General features: G+C 40.2%; 1 protein-coding gene across 4 annotated transcripts in view; it reads right to left on the bottom strand.

Moving 5' to 3' along the window:
* Nucleotides 1-1,185: 1,185 nt before the first annotated feature.
* brf1a (BRF1 general transcription factor IIIB subunit a) overlaps nt 1,186-17,774 on the bottom strand; it is a 45,695-nt gene continuing 29,106 nt past the window's right edge. For 2 of the 4 annotated variants that reach the window (XM_089003693.1, XM_089003690.1), the window contains 7 exons: nt 12,950-13,011; nt 11,574-11,655; nt 11,439-11,497; nt 10,283-10,542; nt 3,814-3,865; nt 3,482-3,632; nt 1,186-2,216 (listed from right to left, as the gene is read on the bottom strand). In XM_089003693.1, the coding sequence (XP_088859819.1) occupies nt 2,182-2,216; nt 3,482-3,632; nt 3,814-3,865; nt 10,283-10,542; nt 11,439-11,497; nt 11,574-11,655; nt 12,950-13,011 (701 nt within the window). In that variant the 3' untranslated portion in view covers nt 1,186-2,181. The remainder of the gene's footprint in view (nt 2,217-3,481; nt 3,633-3,813; nt 3,866-10,282; nt 10,543-11,438; nt 11,498-11,573; nt 11,656-12,949; nt 13,012-17,774) is intronic. The other 2 variants (XM_089003691.1, XM_089003692.1) reach the window with 1 other exon arrangement.

Genomic DNA, 17,774 nt, shown 5'->3' with positions numbered 1-17,774 from the left:
CTACCTTTCTATCTATTTGATTAACTTCCGAGGTGAGTGAACGCTGGCGCGTGTGGCTGCCGCTGCTCACCCGTAGAAAAACTGATCCTGTGACTGTAAAGTGACCTTGAGAGTTTTGAAAGGCGCTTAGAAATGAAATGGATTATTATTATTATTTATTAGCTGGCTAGATAGCTATATAGCTGGCTCGCTAGCTATATAGCTGGCTGGCTAGCGAGCTATCTATCTGTATATCTATTAGCTAGCTAGCTTTCTAGTTAGATAGCTTTCTAGCTAGCTAGCTATTAGCTGGCTAGCTAGCTACCTTTCTATCTCTTTGATTAACTTCCGAGGTGAGTGAACGCTGGCGCGTGTGGCTGCCGCTGCTCACCCGCAGAAAAACTGATCCTGTGACTGTAAAGTGACCTTGAGAGTTTTGAAAGGCGCTTAGAAATGAAATGTATGATTGTTAAAATAAAATGTATGATGATTATAATGAGTTCATGTTTGCTTTGAGGTTGTTCTTTTTCTTTGGTGGGCGGCACCAATGAAGACGAAGCGCTCGCTCACGTGGGCGTGCGAAGGTGCCTCATAACGCCTCAGGTTGATACCCCCCCTCCCCTCCCCCAATCTCCTTCACCTCCGAGGACGTCTGCAGACATCCCGACTGCGAGCCCATTTCAGCGCCGGAAGCGCACCAGTTTCCCGGCAGACGGCGTGGGCGGCGAGTATACGGGTAGGGGGCCAAAGGGGCCTCTACCGTTCCGCCCCGTCTATTTTTACATTGTTATATTTCTATTGTTTTGGTTTGTCCGATTGTGGCGGCTGTCGGCAATGAAGTCGATGAGGGAGCGGGAGACAACGTGGGAGGACGACGAGGCGCTCTAAGACGATGCCGAAGAGCCACGGGAGTTCCTCCACATCACTTGTTGTGGTCCTGATGTTGGAGGTATCTGGCTATCTAGCCAGCTAACTAGCTAGCTACCTAGCCAGCTAGATATTTATTTGCTGTCTATTAGCTATCTAGCTGGCTACCTAGCTAGCTATCTATTAGCTAGGTAACTCTCTATTCCGGTGTGTGTATGTGTAGTTACAATATATCAGAACTAAATGAAAGTGCGCGCCAAGTGGAATCAAGATGGATCCATTTTGGGATTCAAACAGGGATCTTTTTCCAGCCCACATGACAGTGCAACCAAAAAAAAAAAAAAAAAGAAAACCGGACGGGAAAAACCAAAATCATCATGATCAATAAAATAAGTTTGCTATGCATGCTTGACAAGTGTTTATTGATAAAGTGGAATGATTAGCCGTTAACATTTTGCCATGGGGGGGCGGGGCAAAAGTGCTTCCTGTGCTCTTCTTGGAAATCACAATTTCATAGAGACGGCCATATTTGTAGCGGAAGCTAACGTGGCGCTAGCCAACGTGCGAATCAATAAAATGAAAGTGAATCCAACTCACATTTGTCAACAAAATCAGCTTAAGGAGCTCATGCGGCTTGTCCGAAAACTACTTCCTGTCCAAACAGGAAGTGGCGGCATTTTCAGTTTTTGTCTGCCGTTATTGGAGAAAAAAAAACACGTGACAAGCGACATGAGGTGACGTCATGCTACATTGACGGACGTGGCTTCGCATATGTCAGTCACATGACAACACGAGACGTCACATGTCCGTGTTTGCTGACTCCGCCCCCCGTTGCCTCACGAGTGGAAACTTTCAACGTAAATGTCATTCCAATTAAATCAAGTCGACAAAAAAGGCCACAAAAATCATCGAAAATGTCCTTGAAAAAGACAAAAAGGCCTTCTCCTCCACCATTTTAAACCAAATTCAAATCAAAGTCACAATTTCATAGAGACGGCCATATTTGTAGCGGAAGCTAACGTGGCGCTAGCCAACGTGCGAATAAATAAAATGAAAGTGAACGCAACTCACATTTGTCAACAAAATGAGCTTAAGCGGCTTATTGCTTTCTGCTCACGAAAAACCTCGCCGCCGCTCCGCCGGGGTTCGAAAAACTACTTCCTGTCCAAACAGGAAGTGGCGCCGATATGTTTTTCGTCGGCGCTCGTGAGACTTTTTCCATGCGTCGTTGCGGCGACTTGACACGGCGTCCGTGAAGGCGGCGGCCATCTTCATTGTCCGTTCGACAACTTGGGAAATCTTCAAGTGTGAAAAGGAGGAAATGACGAGTCGCCGCTAGAAACCGTCGTTGTAGTCGTCACTGCCGTATTCTGCGCCGGACAAAAATAAAACCAATACAAAAACACATTTAAATGATATCATGTATAATTAGTAATAAAAAAAAGTAATCGGAAAAATAATTATTAAAAATAAAAAAATGTAAATTACAAAATATCAATGTTATAATTCAAAATTCAAAAGTAAAAATTAACATTTAAAAATGTAAAATTTATAATTGAAAATTTAAATTTCAAAATGTAAATTTAAAAATTACAATTTATTAATTACAATTTAAAAATGTAAATTCAAAATACAAATGAACATTTTAAATGTTATCATTAAAATTTTAACATTGAAAAATAATAATGACTGTTTTTTATTTTCTTCTATGTTTGGGTGCTGATGAAGCGCTGGTCAGACCTCAATCAACGGGGGCAGCATTTTGTAAATTTATTTTATAAGCTAGATTTATTTTAAGTACATATCTATTTTTAATATGAATATTTCAGATGGGAATTTTGATATTTAACGGACAAAATTCTGTATGTATATTTTTTTACACAATAAATTAAAAACTACAATTTAAAACTGAAAATGGAAACATTTTAAATTTAAATATTTAAATTAAAAATGTAAATTAAAATATAAAATGTCATAAGTAAAAATTAAAACATACAATTTAAAATTCAAATTAAAAATTTAAAATTTAAATATTTAAATTTCAAATGAAAATTTTAAATTTCATAATTCAAACTTAAAAGTAATAATTAAAATTTTAAAACTAAAAATTAAAATTTACAATTTAAAATTACAAATTAAAATGTAACATTTAACATGTAAAATTACAAAATACTAAATACAAAATAAAAAATGTAAAATAAAAATTACAATCTCAAATACACAAAAAAAAAACACACAAATTAAACAAAAATAAAAACTAAGATTTAAAAGTCAAACTAACAAAACAATAATAATAATTCATTCGGAAGTCATTCAAAATGGCTTCCGCGGCGAGTTTGGCATTCTAAGTGCCTTGCTGTATTCGATGATGTATGATGTATTCGATATTTTTCGGATTTCACAGCTCTTGTTGAGAAAAGGGTTAAAGGTCAAAAGACCAAAGGTCAAAAAAAACAGTTGCTCCGAGGGCACGGTTGCTTCGCCACATGAGTCAAACTTTCAAAGTCAACTTCAAGTCAAAGCGAAAGGCGCTAATTGCGGCCAAGCGGAGACAAACGGACCGACGGCGCTCATTAAAAACACTTTGCGTCGGCACGCGACGCGGCTCGCCGCGTGCCGACGACCTCCGGCTGACCTTGAGAGCCCATCAGCGCCATGGCGCTCACGCAGGTTTCCTCTTCCTCGTCCTCGTCTTCCTCGCCCGCCGCGTCGTCGTAGACCACCGGGCCGCTTTCTACCAGCGGAGTCGGGGGGGCCGCGGCGGCGACGGGGGCCGCCGAGGTGGGCTGAGCAAAAGGGGCAAATATTCGCTTGAATGTTACCAATGTTGAAACTCCACCCCCCCTCACTGCAGCGTTCTTGACCAATCACGTGGCTTTATCCGAAGAAGCGAGGAATAGAGGCCAAAAAAAGTCGGGTGCCATTTTTTTTTGGGTGGCGATGACCCAAAAATGAAAATGATCTGACCTGCTGCACGGCCATTTTCTTGTTGGGCTGGCCGCTCACAAACGGTTGCAACCTGACAACAAACAAACAAAATAAGAGACAAACAAACTTGTTCCACCATTATGCAAATAAAAAAATTAAGTGATTTGAAACATTTAAGTACAGCGATACCTCGGCTTACGAACTTAATTGGTTCCCAGACAGAGTTGTAAGGCAAAAAGCGTGTATCCCAAAAATTAATTCCCCATATGAAACCATTCAAATGAAAATAATCCGTTCCCAGGTCTCCATAAAACATACTTTTCTACTTTCTAAGCCTTAAAACTAGACAAAATATACCTTATATTATGTATAATAAATGTGCTAGTGTATTATAATTAAAGGACAACCGACACCATTTTTTTGTTTCCTAACTGACATCAGAAAAACGTTTTTAAAATACCCAACACACGCAGGCTGATATTTTTAGTCAATTGCAAAACACCAATAAAAATGACTGAAAGTGTGCTAAAACTGCAACAAATTGAGCTGCGAATTGGGCATTTTCAGAAAGTCCCGCCCCCAGTTCATGACATCACGCCAAGACGTCTTGCCTTGCTCGAGAATCAAAACAATGGCTTCAGATTGGGAGAAGATGCTTTCTTGCTACTCATCCAGTGATGAATATGATTCAAATAGTTCCGAAGAGGAAAGCATACATGTTTGCAATCGATTAAACAAGTCTTTCCGGGTCATTTTGAGGCGTCGGGACTGATGTGTAGTAACAGGCAGAAGATGGCGGCCAAGCTCCGTTGGAAATGGGCTGATTTCTCTGCTGGGAATTTGTGTCAGCGAATATCAAATACAGCGCTACCTCGGTTCTCGACCATAATCCGTTCCAGAACCCTGTTCGAAAACTGATTTGTTCGAACACCAAAACCATTTTTCCATTACAAATAATGTAAATCGTTTTAATCCGTTCCAACACCCTGAATGTTTACCTTTTTAGTGCAGTATTTTATACATTATTTTATGCATGAAATTGCACATTAAAATGCTGACCAACACATAAAAATCAATGTATATCTCAGGTTGAGGGGGAGGGGGGGAATGACGCCACATTGTGTTAAATATGTGCGATGCGACCCCCAAGGCCATATTGACCCCGCCAACAACTTGTCATGAATACTAAATGGGCCCCATGGCGCCAGTGTTACCATTTATGACCAGACTTGGTCCATTACTTTATACAACACACACACACACACACACACACACACACACACACACACACACACACACACACACACACACACACACACACACACACACACACACACACACACACACACATATATACACACAAACATACACACACACACACACCCATACATGTGTATGCATATATTTACACAAATAAATATACACGCAAATATGCACACATATACTGTGTGTATATATATATATATATATATATATATATACATACATACATACATACATACATACATACATATATATATATATAAACACACACACAAATATACACACACATATACACACGGAAACACACATTTACACACACATATGTACAGTACATATTTACACATAAACACAAATACACACAATCAAACAAATATGTATACACACATAAACACACATAAATAAACACAAATACACATTCAGACACACACAAACACACAAATACACGTACAGACACACAAATAAACACAAATACACACAAACACACACAAACACACATTCAGACACACACACACACATATATACACACACATTAACACGCACACAAATACACATATACACACACATCTATACATGAATATGTTAATTGTGGGGGGGCGTCTCCTGACGCGCCGGCGCCGACAGCGACAGCCCGAACGTGGCAGATGTCGTCTCGGTTGTATTTGGCGCAGAGCGTCACCGTTCAATGAACGTTCCCGTACGCAAAGAAAAGAACGATTCCAAAAGCATGAGGCTATCGCTAGCCGCCGGCTTTAGCGCCGTGCCGCTAAGCTGATTAGCGCCAAGGCGACTGACGGCCGAGCGAGTCGGCTGGTTTTTTTGGGGTGCGCCGAAAGGCACAATAGAGGAAGTGGAACCCGCGCAAGGCCAATCATCCTCATTGGGCTTATGATAGCTAATACACTAAATAAGAAGCCGGAACATTTCTAGGTTAGCAACATCATTTTCAATCCTTCTGATTGGTTTCAGCGACAAACACCAGAGGCCGCGTGAAAGGGGTTAGCGGTGGAAGAATCGAAGGGATGGCCATATTTAACCTCTACCAATTTACGCGTCTGTTGTGTACGTACGTAAAATGTGCTTGATTCTTGGCTAATATAGCAGGACGGCGAGAAATTATTTTGACACAATTGATGATAAAAAAAAACAAAAAAAACGAGTGTCAGCCGGTACATTTCACCCCCCCCCCCCCCCTTTAACACATTTAAACGCAAACGCAACTAAATGTCCTGCTTCTGATTCACAAGCTGAAAAAGTTCCAGCTCATCAGCATCAACCATAGAAATAGAAAGTAGTAGAAGTGGCGTAGAGACGAACGAGCTTGATTGCAAACCCGGAAGTGACATCACGAGTTGTAGCGTCCATAGTAACGTGGCTTGGTTTGGCATAGAAATAGGATCGTTTTGAGCGTATTTAGGTCTATTTAACGTATGGATGCTGTAAAAAGGAACAATAGTTGGGGGCCGCAATGTTTCGCTTACGGATGCTTCAACTACAAGCTGAAAAACAAAGGAATTTCGTTCTTCAAGTGAGTGGAAATGAAAATTCTATAAAAAGAAAAAAAAATAATTCGTTTTGCGATGTTTTAGCGACTAATTTTCGTCCTGTTTTCGATCTTCGACCGTGTATAAGTACGTTCTAGCTGTTCTTCATTAGCATGAAATTGAATTGGCTCTGCCTCCTCAAGCATGTAACTAATTCGACACTAAATTTGAACCGCAGGGGTGTGCGTTTCACTAAACATTGCTAATATATTGCTAAGTTCATTGTTAACGCTAAAAACGTGTCTCACTAAACATCATTTAGCAATATTGTTAACGCTTAGCAATATTGCTAAATAGCAAAGTTTAGTGGAACGCGCCCCAGGTTAGCCGACTCTGCTCATACAACATACTAATAATTACTTCTTGATCTTTTTGATCCGTTGTAGATTGCACACATATATACACTATACACAGTGTTACCTAATCCTCTACAATTTCTGATTTAGTCCAATTCCGATCACAAATTAAGTACGATCATTCTTTATGAATGTTATTTTTTTCACGTTTGAAGATTGGTTACAATCACACTCAAAAGATAATTATACTATGTATTTGAATTTTCAATCTTAAAGAGCTGTCATTTCTATTATTCATAACATTTTTAGACTCTGAATAAATATACATCAATAGTGGTGTATTTAATTGCAATTGTATGTTTTGAATTATAAAAAAATTATAATCCAAAGCATATTTGATCTTGAAAGTTGAGGTTTTTGGACTTCACATCGCGCCGAAAGATGACATGAGAGTGAAGTAGTTGTCTTCTAAAACATATTTAGCCACAAAGTATTAGAATTTCGTCGAATACCAGAAGAAAATCGACGAAAAACGAGCAAAAATTATTCATATGGTACGGAACTGTGTCAGAGGCTACAACTCGTGATGTCACGACCTGGTGACCGCGGGGCGCAATGCTATTAGCTCCTTTGGGCACTTCTAAACCTATCTATTTCTATGGCATCAACCCCTCCCCCATGAACAAAAGACCAAGGTCTGGTGCCAAACGTCTGCCAGCTTCCTCCTTCACGGAAAACCAACACACCCGCAGGAAAACGCTATCTAGCGAGCTACCTAGATATCTACATGGCTGGCTAGCTAGCGATAGAGCTGGCTATCTATTCATAATAATAATAATAATAATACATTTCACTTAAAAGCGCCTTTCAAAACACTCAAGGACACTTTACAGTCACAGTATATTTTTTTTCTGCGGGTGAGCAGTGGCAGCGCTATATAGCTAGCTGTCTATCCGGCTATCTACTAGCTAGCTATCTTTCTATCTATTTGAGTTGAGTGAACGCGGGTTGAGTGAACGCTGACGCGTGTGGCTGCCGCTGCTCACCCACGGAAAAACTAGCTATCTATAAGCTATCTAGCTATTTAGCTAGCTATCTATCTAACTGATCCCGTGACTGTAAAGTGACCTTGAGAGTTTTGAAAGGCGCTTAGAAATGACATTTATTATTATTATTATTATTGTTATTGTAAAACAAACCCCAGCAGGAATTTTCTATCGGTTAAAAATGAATAAATAAATAAATGAAGACAACAGAAGAAAACGGGAGCGGGAGAGAAGTGCACCGGAGGGGAATTTGGCGCTATTTCAAGATCCGTGTTTTGTTTTTTTAACCAGTGAGGGGATTGAGAACGAAGGGGTGAAAATGGGGCGTAGATGCTCAACAAACGCCCGCGGGTAAAAATCAGGTCGGTCAAGTATGTCATTAACCATGATGCATTTCATGCATGTAAATGAGACGCCCCCCCTTTGGCGAAAAACTGCAAATGGAAGCCTTGAACAGGGTGTGAAAGTGTGAAAGGGGTGGAGGGTGTGGAACGGGGGAGCCCCCACAATGCCTCAGTGTGGCCCCAACAGCAACAAGGCACAATGGATGCACTGTCAGCACGACCGCGCCGTCACTCTTTCAATAACAAGCTCAAAGGCTGCTGTCGCTAATGTTTGGCTAGCTATGCTATAATTTGCCAGAACGGCACCGTTAGCCTCGACGTGAAAGCTGCATTGAGAGCACTCCTGTTAGCGTCATTGTTAGCTAACAGCATAGTCTGGCGTTCACATTTTCAAGTACAGTGATACCTCGGCTTAAGAACGCTTTAGCTCACGAACCTTTTGCCTTATGGACATAAAATTCGCGAGAATATAATCGTGGCAGACAAACTAGTTTTCGGCGGACAAATCAAATCACACAGCGCCACGGTGGCTGGCGGACTTTCCACACGCCTTTTGTTTGAGTGCAGACGTGGTTTGTTATCGAGTGTCGCACCTTTGCTATTATGGGACTGAAAAAGACCCCATGACAGGCTAGTGTTAAGCCGAAGAGGACACAAAAGAAAATGACGGTCGAGGAGAAGAAGGAGATCATTGAAAAACACCAACGAGGTGTGCGTTTGGTTCTCTTAGCGTCCCAGTACCAGTATGCTAAGTCGACCATTGCTACGTGTGGCTAAGGGTGTTTATGTTGTCTAAGCAACGGTCTCAGGCAATAGAAGAGGTTGAAAAACCTCTGTTGATTTGGATGAACGAAAAGCAGCTAGCAGAGGACAGTGTCAGTGAGGGTATTATCGCCGAGAAAGCACGGCAACTTCACTCGGATATCATCAAGACGCAACTACATCAACAACCATCACAAAGGTCAATAAAACGACTTGATTAGACAGTAGATTTTATTCATTTAATTACAATACAATAGCACATTTACTATACATAAAATAAGGTATATTTTGTGTAGTTTTCAGGCTTATTTCGAAGAAAATTATGTTTTACGGGGACCTGGGAATGTATTATTCTCATTTTAATGGTTTCTTATGGAAAACAAATGTTTGGAAGACAAACTTTTCGCCTTACACATGCTTTCTGGGAACCAATGACGTTTTTTTTTCTATTATACATAAAATAAGGTAATTTTGTGTAGTTTTAAGGCTTATTTCGTAGAAAATTATGTTTAATGGGGACCTGGGAACAGAATAACCTCATTTTAATGGTTTCTTATGGGAAATGTTTGGAAGACGAACTTTTCGCCTTACACATGCTTTCTGGGAACCAACGACGTTTTTTTTCTACTATACATAAAATAAGGTAATTTTGTGTCGTTTTAAGGCTTGTTTCGTAGCAAATTATGTTTTATGGGGACCTGGGAACGGATTATTCTCATTTTAATGGTTTCTTATGTAAAATAAATGTTTGGAAGACAAACTTTTCGCCTTACACATGCTTTCTGGGAACCAATGATGTTTTTTTCTACTATACATAAAATAAGGTAATTTTGTGTCGTTTTAAGGCTTATTTCGTAGCAAATTATGCTTTATGGGGACCTGGGAACGGATTATTCTCATTTTAATGGTTTCTTATGGGAAATAAATGTTTGGCAGATGAACTTTTCGCCTTACACATGCTTTCTGGGAACCAATGATGTTTTTTTTCTATTATACATAAAATAAGGTAATTTTTGTTGTCGTTTTAAGGCTTATTTCGTAGCAAATTATGTTTTATGGGGACCTGGGAACGGATTATTCTAATTTTAATGGTTTCTTATGTAAAATAAATGTTTGGAAGATGAACTTTTCGCCTTACACATGCTTTCTGGGAACCAATTAAGTTTGGAAGCTATGGTATCACTCGTACAAATGAAAAAAATAGGATCCCTCCCCGCCACCCCCGCGCCCTGATTTATTTTTTTTTGGTCACTAACCTTTTCCCCAATGAGCTGAGCGGCGCAGTGAGGTTGAGTGAGCCCCGTCCGGGCCTTTGGTAGCGTCCGCTGTGCCTGCTAGCGACGGATCCTCGGGGCGACTGGGCCTTCCGGACGGGGCTGGCGGCGGGTTTGATGTTGAGGTCCTTCAGCACGTCGTAGTTGATCTTGGTGGAGATTTTTTTCTGCTCCAGCATCTTGCCGATAGCCTCGTCGGCCGTGTTCGCTCGGATATCCGACTGGCGCTTCGACGTCGTTCGCTATTTGGCGAAACGACACGTGACAAAGTCGTCAGGGGAGCCTTGAAGTTAACGACGGAGATGCCTTCGGAAGTTAACCACAGAAGCTGAAGGCAACACTGCAAGCTAACAAGACAAGCTAACTTTTATGGTGACTGAAGCTAATGTGAGAGGGAACGCTGGAAACTAAAGTCTTCGATCCAATCCAATCTTAGATTCCAACTTTCAAGTTAATTTTGGATGCCAACATTAAATAACCTCAACTTTAAGGCGGCAAGCTAGCTCACGTCACAAAGTGTCATCGATCCTCCGTAATGCTAACAGGAGAAGCTAACTTTTATGGTGAGACTGAAGCTAGTATTGGAAGCTAATGTGAGAGGAAATGCTGGAAACTAAAATATCAGATTTCAACTTTCAAGCTAACTTTGAACGCCAATACTAAATGACTTCAACCTTAATGCGGCAAGCTAGCTCATGTCACAATGTATCATCGATCCTCCGTAATGCTAACAGGAGTAGCTAACTTTTATGGTGAGACTGAAGCTAGTATTGGAAGCTAATGTGAGAGCGAACGCCGGAAACTACGATCTTAGATCCAATCCAATCTTAGATTCCAACATTCAAGCTAACTTTGGATACACACAACACAAAAATAACCTCAACTTTAATGTGGCAAGCTAGCTCACGCCACAAGGTATTATCGATCCTCCGTAGTGCTAACAGAGGTGATGTCGGAAGCTAACTTTCATCTCGAAATCTGAAACTCAAGAAGCTAACATTGCTGAGGTCTGAAGATAGCGATGACTCTAAACTAAGTTCAGAAGCTAAAATTAGAGCTAGCGTTGTGTTTTTGAAGCCATTCCACAAAGATTTTTTTGGGGGAAAACTATGTGAAACAATATGCCGCGATTTGGTACCTTCTTCTTTTCCTTGTAAATGCCCAACTCCTTCTCCATGGCTATTTTGGCCTCCTTTTCTGTCCACAAAAAGAGTCCTTTTGGCCCAACAAAAACCACAAATCCGAACGTTGCTTTGTCACAGTGGTGAGAAACCTTTTTGCTCTTTGAGGTAGTCGCAGTTGTCCGCCATCCAGAGCGCCGTCTTCACTTTCACCTCGTTTTCACTCAGCAGGTACTGAAAAACCAAAGTCAAAATTGGGGAATGGCGCTCGACGTCCTACTTTCAATTCCCGAATCAATTCGGGAATGGCGGTGAATGAGTTCAAGGTCTTGAAGTGGCTTTTACTATAAATAATAATAATCATAAGAATACATTTCATTCATAAGTGCCCCTCAAAACTATCACGGTCACTGATAGCTAATAATAATAATAACAATAATGCATTTCCTTTATAAGCGAATTTCAAAATCTCAATGTCCCTTTATAGTCATGGGATGAGTTAGATAGCTAGCTAGCTAGCTAATAGATAGCTAATAATAATAACAATAATGCATTTCTTCAAAATCTCAAGGTCACTTTATAGTCATGGGATGAGTTAGATAGCTAGCTAGCTAGCTAATAGATAGCTAATAATAATAACAATAATACATTTCCTTTTAAAGCGCAGTTCAAAATTTCAAGGTCACTTTATAGTCACAAGATAAGTTAGATAGCTAGCTAGCTAATAGATAGCTAATATAACAATAGCAATAATACATTTTCTTTATAAGCGCAGTTCAAAATCTCAAGGTCACTTTATAGTCACAGGTTAAGATAGATAGTGAGCTAGAAAGCTAACTAGCTAGCTATATAATGAATCATTTAATCATTGCCGATATATCATCACATGGTGATAGAGTAAATAGATAGAAAGCTAGTTAGCCAGCTAATAGATAGCTAATAATGGATAATAAATAATAATAATAATAATAATAATAATAAGTTTCTTTTATCAGCAAATTACCAAATCTCATGGTCACTTTATAGTCATAGGATAAGTTAAATAGCTAGCTAGCTAGCTAACAGACAGCTAATAGACAGATAATAATAATAATAATAATAATAATAATAATAATAATAATAAGTTTCCTTAATAAGCAAATTTCAAAATCTCAAGGTCACTTTATAGTCATAGGATAAGTTAGATAGCTAGCTAAAAGATAGATAATAATAATAATAGTAACAACAATACGTTTCCTTTATAAGCACAGTTGAAAATCTCATGGTTACTTCATAGTCACAGCATTAATTAGATAGCTAGCTAATAGATAGCTAATAATAATAATAAATTTCCTTTATAAGCACATTTCAAAACTCTCAAGGTGACTAGTCACAGGAAAAGTGAGATAGCTAGCTAGATATGCTTCTGATTTATATAAATTCTCTAAAAATGTTCCATGATGACAATGAAAAATTCCTACAATAGCTAGCTAGCTGTATAGCTAGCTAGCTAAATAATGACACACAAAGCCACAAACACAAAAAGTACCAGCTCGATTTCGCTATCATCGATGCCGCTCAGGTCCAGTTCGCCACCTTCCATGGAATTTTCTGTCACAGAAACAAACAAAAGCAACAGGAAGCATGTGTGATTTGCGACATTTGCGATTTGATCCTCTCCTCTTTCATCAAGACCTGCTTCATGTCACAAAGACGGCACAGCAAGTGAAGAATAAATGACTCTCTGCCTCTTTGTTTTGTCATATTATTCGCTATTTAGTTTTTTTGACTTCAAGACGGCGCCGCAAGAGTGGCTGACTTTCCAGCAGCTCCTGTATTTTGTTTTCTACTTCTTCGTTTCCTTTCCTCTTCCTTTCATAACTTTGCTGCTGTGAAATGTCACTTTCTCCACCGCGAGACAAATAAAGGCCAATCCAATCCAAAAAAAAAAGGCGGAAAACTCAAATCTGGTCTGTGCAGGGGGGTTAGGGGGGGCTTGAGGGGGTCGCTATCTGGCAGGCGCAGCCTTCCAAGAAGTTCCTGGGCGTTAAGTGCGCGCTGATAAGCGGTAGGAAGGCGGCGGGGGCCGATGATAAGATTTTTTTTTTTTGGGGGGGGGGGAGATAACTTGGGTTGGAACTCATTGTATTGCTAGCATTAAAAAAAGACTAGAGAACATAAATCTGAAATTTGCTGTTTTTTTTTGTGCTCCGATTGCCATTTTTCACCCTGTCCATCATCTTGGTTGCTTTTTAGCTCCGTTCTGCGAATTTTTCTTGCCTCCCCTTTTCTTTTGGCCGCTAATTCGATGTCCGCCAAGCACAGTGATACAGTGAGACCTCAACTTACGAACTTAATTGGTTCCCAGACAGAGTGTGTAAGGCGAAAAGTGTGTATCTCAAAAAAAAAATTCCCATAGGAAACCATTAAAATGGGAATAATCCGTTCCCGGGTTTCCATGAAATATAGTTTTTAACCAAATAAGCCTTAAAACTACACACAACATACCTTATTTTATGTATAATAAATGTGCTATTGTATTGTAATGAAAGAAATACACTGCATTGTATCATAAAGTCACAAAGAGAGGCACATCACATTAGGACTGTAATTAAACAAATAAACTGTGCTGTAAAAGAAAGTTTTTTTCAACTTCTTCGTTTGCCCGAGACCGTCGCTTTGAGAGCACGGAAACACCTTTTGCAACCTTTGATGGCTTCTGTGTTCCGGAGAATGGGAGCAATGGTTGACTTAGCATAGCCGTGCTCGGCCACTAAATCACACAAACGCACACCTCGTTTGTGTTTTTCAATTATCTCCTTCTTCTCAGCGACGGTGATTTTATTTTGTGTCTTCTTGGGCTGAACACGAGCCTGTGGTCCCGTCATAGTAAAATTATCAGCAAAAAGCTCCAAGTAGGCGATCGACGTGTGCATTCAATGAGAGGGGGTGTGCAAAGTAGCGCCGGCTGGAGCGCTGTTCGGTCGTGTGCTTCCGCCGAAGATCACTCCGCCAGCCGTAGTGGGTGTGTATTATGAAAATAGTGCTTATTATAAGGTTTAATTTTCATAAATTAAAGGTTCTTAAGACAAAAGGTTTGTAAGATAAGGTGTTTGTAAGTTGAGGTCTCACTGTACCTTGGCTTACGAACTTAATTGGTTGGCAGACAAAGTGTGTAAGGTGAAAAGTGTGTATCCCAAAAATTAATTTCCCGTAGGAAACCATTAAAATGAGAATAATCCGTTCCCAGGTCCCCATAAAACATAATTTTCTACTTTCTAATTTTCTAAGCCTTAAAGGACAACCGACGCCTCCGGACAACTTGTGTCCATAATTTGTAAAATCACTTCAAATGACTTCGACTGAGCGCATTTTACAAAGATTCCACCGCATATAGCTATATTTGACATCTTGTTTTTGGAAGTCTTGTTTTTGAGTTGGTGACTGAATACCGTGACGTTACGGTAGGTATTGTCACTGACCGAGAAAGCGACATACAGTGGCCGCGGGCCACATTGTAGTTCTGGTTTCCTCTCGAGGGCCGTTATGAATTTGGGGAACCCATTAGAATGTTTAAATCCCTTCAAATATTACATATAGAGCACACAGCAAATTAATGAATGACTCGTTTTCAAATCTGAAGTCAAGAATAATGACTTTTATTGTGGTTGACATCCAAAAATATGAAATTTTGGCTCAGATTTTAGCAATCATCATGGAATTTAACAAGTTTGATTTGCTTTCGCGGGCCGAAAAAAAATGATGTGGCGGGCCGGATTTGGCCCGCGGGCCTTGACTTTGACACCTGTGATCTTGAGGAATGATCCCTTGTAGGGGCTTTCTCTGCGATCATTTTACCTAGTTCCTCATCAATTGTGTTCTGTTTAGCTGGGTTGATTTGTGGTTTTCTTTTGTGTCCAGATGACTTGTGCGGGTTGTTTGTGGAGCCTGAATGATGGGATATTTTAACCTTGCAGTCTACACTCTGCCTTTGAACTATCAAAGTTGAAACAAGTCCAAATTTTACTGTTTTCTATCCATTTTCTCATTCTCTCTCTGTCGTCTGCCTGTCTCTTTAATGTTTAACGGCCTCACTCTCTCTCTGTCTGTCACCCCTCACTGCTGCGTTCTTGACCAATCACGTGGCTTTAACCCGAAGACTGGGGGTGGGGAATAGAGGAGAAAAACAGTTGGCTGCCATTTTGTTCTTAGGAGAACGGGCTTGTTCGCGAACGAACGACACATCACTCATTGTGGCAGCTGTGTGTGTGTGTGTCCCGAAAAATAGTTTGTATGCCAAGGTAAGATTTGCATAAATTTAACATTCGTAAACCGAAAGGTTCGTAAGCCAAGGGGTTCGTAAACCGAGGTATCACTATAGCTGAAAAGGGAAATTGATCTTGCATTTTATGCGTTTTCTTTCATGTTTTGTAGTGTCAATCTACCATAATCACAACAATAACAACAATAACAATGATAATAATAATAATAATAATAAGAAGAAGAATAAGAATAATAAATGTAATTTCTAAGCACCTTTCAAAACTCTCAAGGTCACTTTACAGTCACAAGATATTTTTTTTCTGTGGGTGAGCAGCGGCAGCGTTCACTCAACCCGGAATAACTCAAATAGAACGCTAGCTAGCTAGCTAACAGATAGGCAGCTAGATACATAGCTAATAGATAGCTCGCTAGATAGCCAGTCAACCAGCTAGCTAGCTAGCTAGCTAATACATAGCTATCCACATAGGCAGCCAACCAGCTTGATAGCCAGCTAAATAGCCAGATAGCAAATAGACAGCAAATAAATAAAACAAAAGAGTCAATGGTGTTATTAGCAAAACTCTGAAGCTGTTTTGTGGCATGATCATAATTTCATACAATAATTCCATTGAATGCATTTAATGATTGAGCTTCTAACAGTCTTCACGTGATTTCATCAAGTGAAGACTGCTCTTGAACACACTGGGTTTTTCATTTAAAACGGATTCTTTTCTTACAGACAGTGTGTTGTAGGTGTACAAATACCTGACATGTTTCAAATCCGTTTTAAATTAGATCTCAAGGAGACGGGATGAACTTAATACAACTAGTACACTGGGTTTTTACCGTGAACAGGTGGTCCGAGTCACATCTGATGAGGTTTAAAAAATAAATAAATAATGTAATAAAAATACTATTTTGCATATTAGCGCTATGTCTCCCCCTCCCTTCTTGGAAAGATTAAATAAGGAGCGTACAGAAGTATGCTAATGCTATCTGATGCATGGTTCATTAGATAATGGCTGCTTGTCCTGAATTTATCAACAATAATAATAATACATTTCATTTTTAAGCGCCTTTCAAAACTCTCAAGCTCACTTAACCGTCACTGATAAGATGTTTTTCTGCGGGTGAGCAGCGGCAGCCCCACGCCCCAGCGTTCACTCACCTCGGAAGTTACTCAACCCAGAAGTAACTCAAATAGATAGAAAGCTAGTTCGCTAGCTAATACATAGCTAATAGATAGCTAGTCAGACAGCAAGCTAGGTAGCCAAACAGCTAATGGATAGCTAGCTAGATAGCGAGATAGATAGCTCCATAGCTAGATAGCTAACAGAATAGCCAGCTAATATATAGCTAATAGATAGCGAGCCAGATAGCTAGCTAGATAGCCAGAAATTGTAATGGATAGCTAGCTAGATAGCTAGCGGGATAGACACCCAGCTAGCTAATAGCTAGTGATGTAGCATATGAGCAAAATTGATCACAACGGCAGTTTAAGGCAAGAAAAAAAAACCACTACAAATGAAATACTAACGGTGCCATTCTCGCAAATTGTAGCAAAGCTAGCCAAACATTAGCAAAAAAAAAAAAGCCACAGCGACTAAAATAAAAGCTCTGCATATTTTTTGGTGGGTGTTGGTTTTTAACCTCACGTCTGATCTTCACAACTTATAGCAATGTAGCTTTCATGGTGAGGCTAACGGTGCCATTCTCGCAAATTGTAGCAAAGCTAGCCAAACATTAGCGCCCCCCCAAAAAAAGGAAAAAAAGGCACAGCAACTAATATCGTCATTCCGGGTGGGTGAAAAGGAAGTAAAAAGCAGTCCTTCAGCCCCCCCCCCCCCCTCACAGAAACTAGCATCCATGCCAGGCAATAAATAGAGTGGCAGATTCTCGCTGACACGGGCGGGACGGGGCCAGCCTATTAAAAGACGACCCGTTTGACCTTGGAGGAGGTTCCGCCCACTCAACCACCTGCTCCCGCCCACCGAAGCCCCCCCCCCCCCCCAACGTGAACATCAAGTCACGCACTAAATACCAACCCACCCCCACAACACCGCGACGGATGGACGTCGTAGCCACACTTGGTTATGCAGACAGCGAAAAGT

This window comes from Hippocampus bargibanti, linkage group LG09 (genome assembly GCF_051943395.1).
Source record: "Hippocampus bargibanti isolate YZ-2025 linkage group LG09, ASM5194339v1, whole genome shotgun sequence".
NCBI lineage: Eukaryota > Metazoa > Chordata > Actinopteri > Syngnathiformes > Syngnathidae > Hippocampus > Hippocampus bargibanti.
This window is presented reverse-complemented; position numbering and strand designations above follow the sequence as displayed.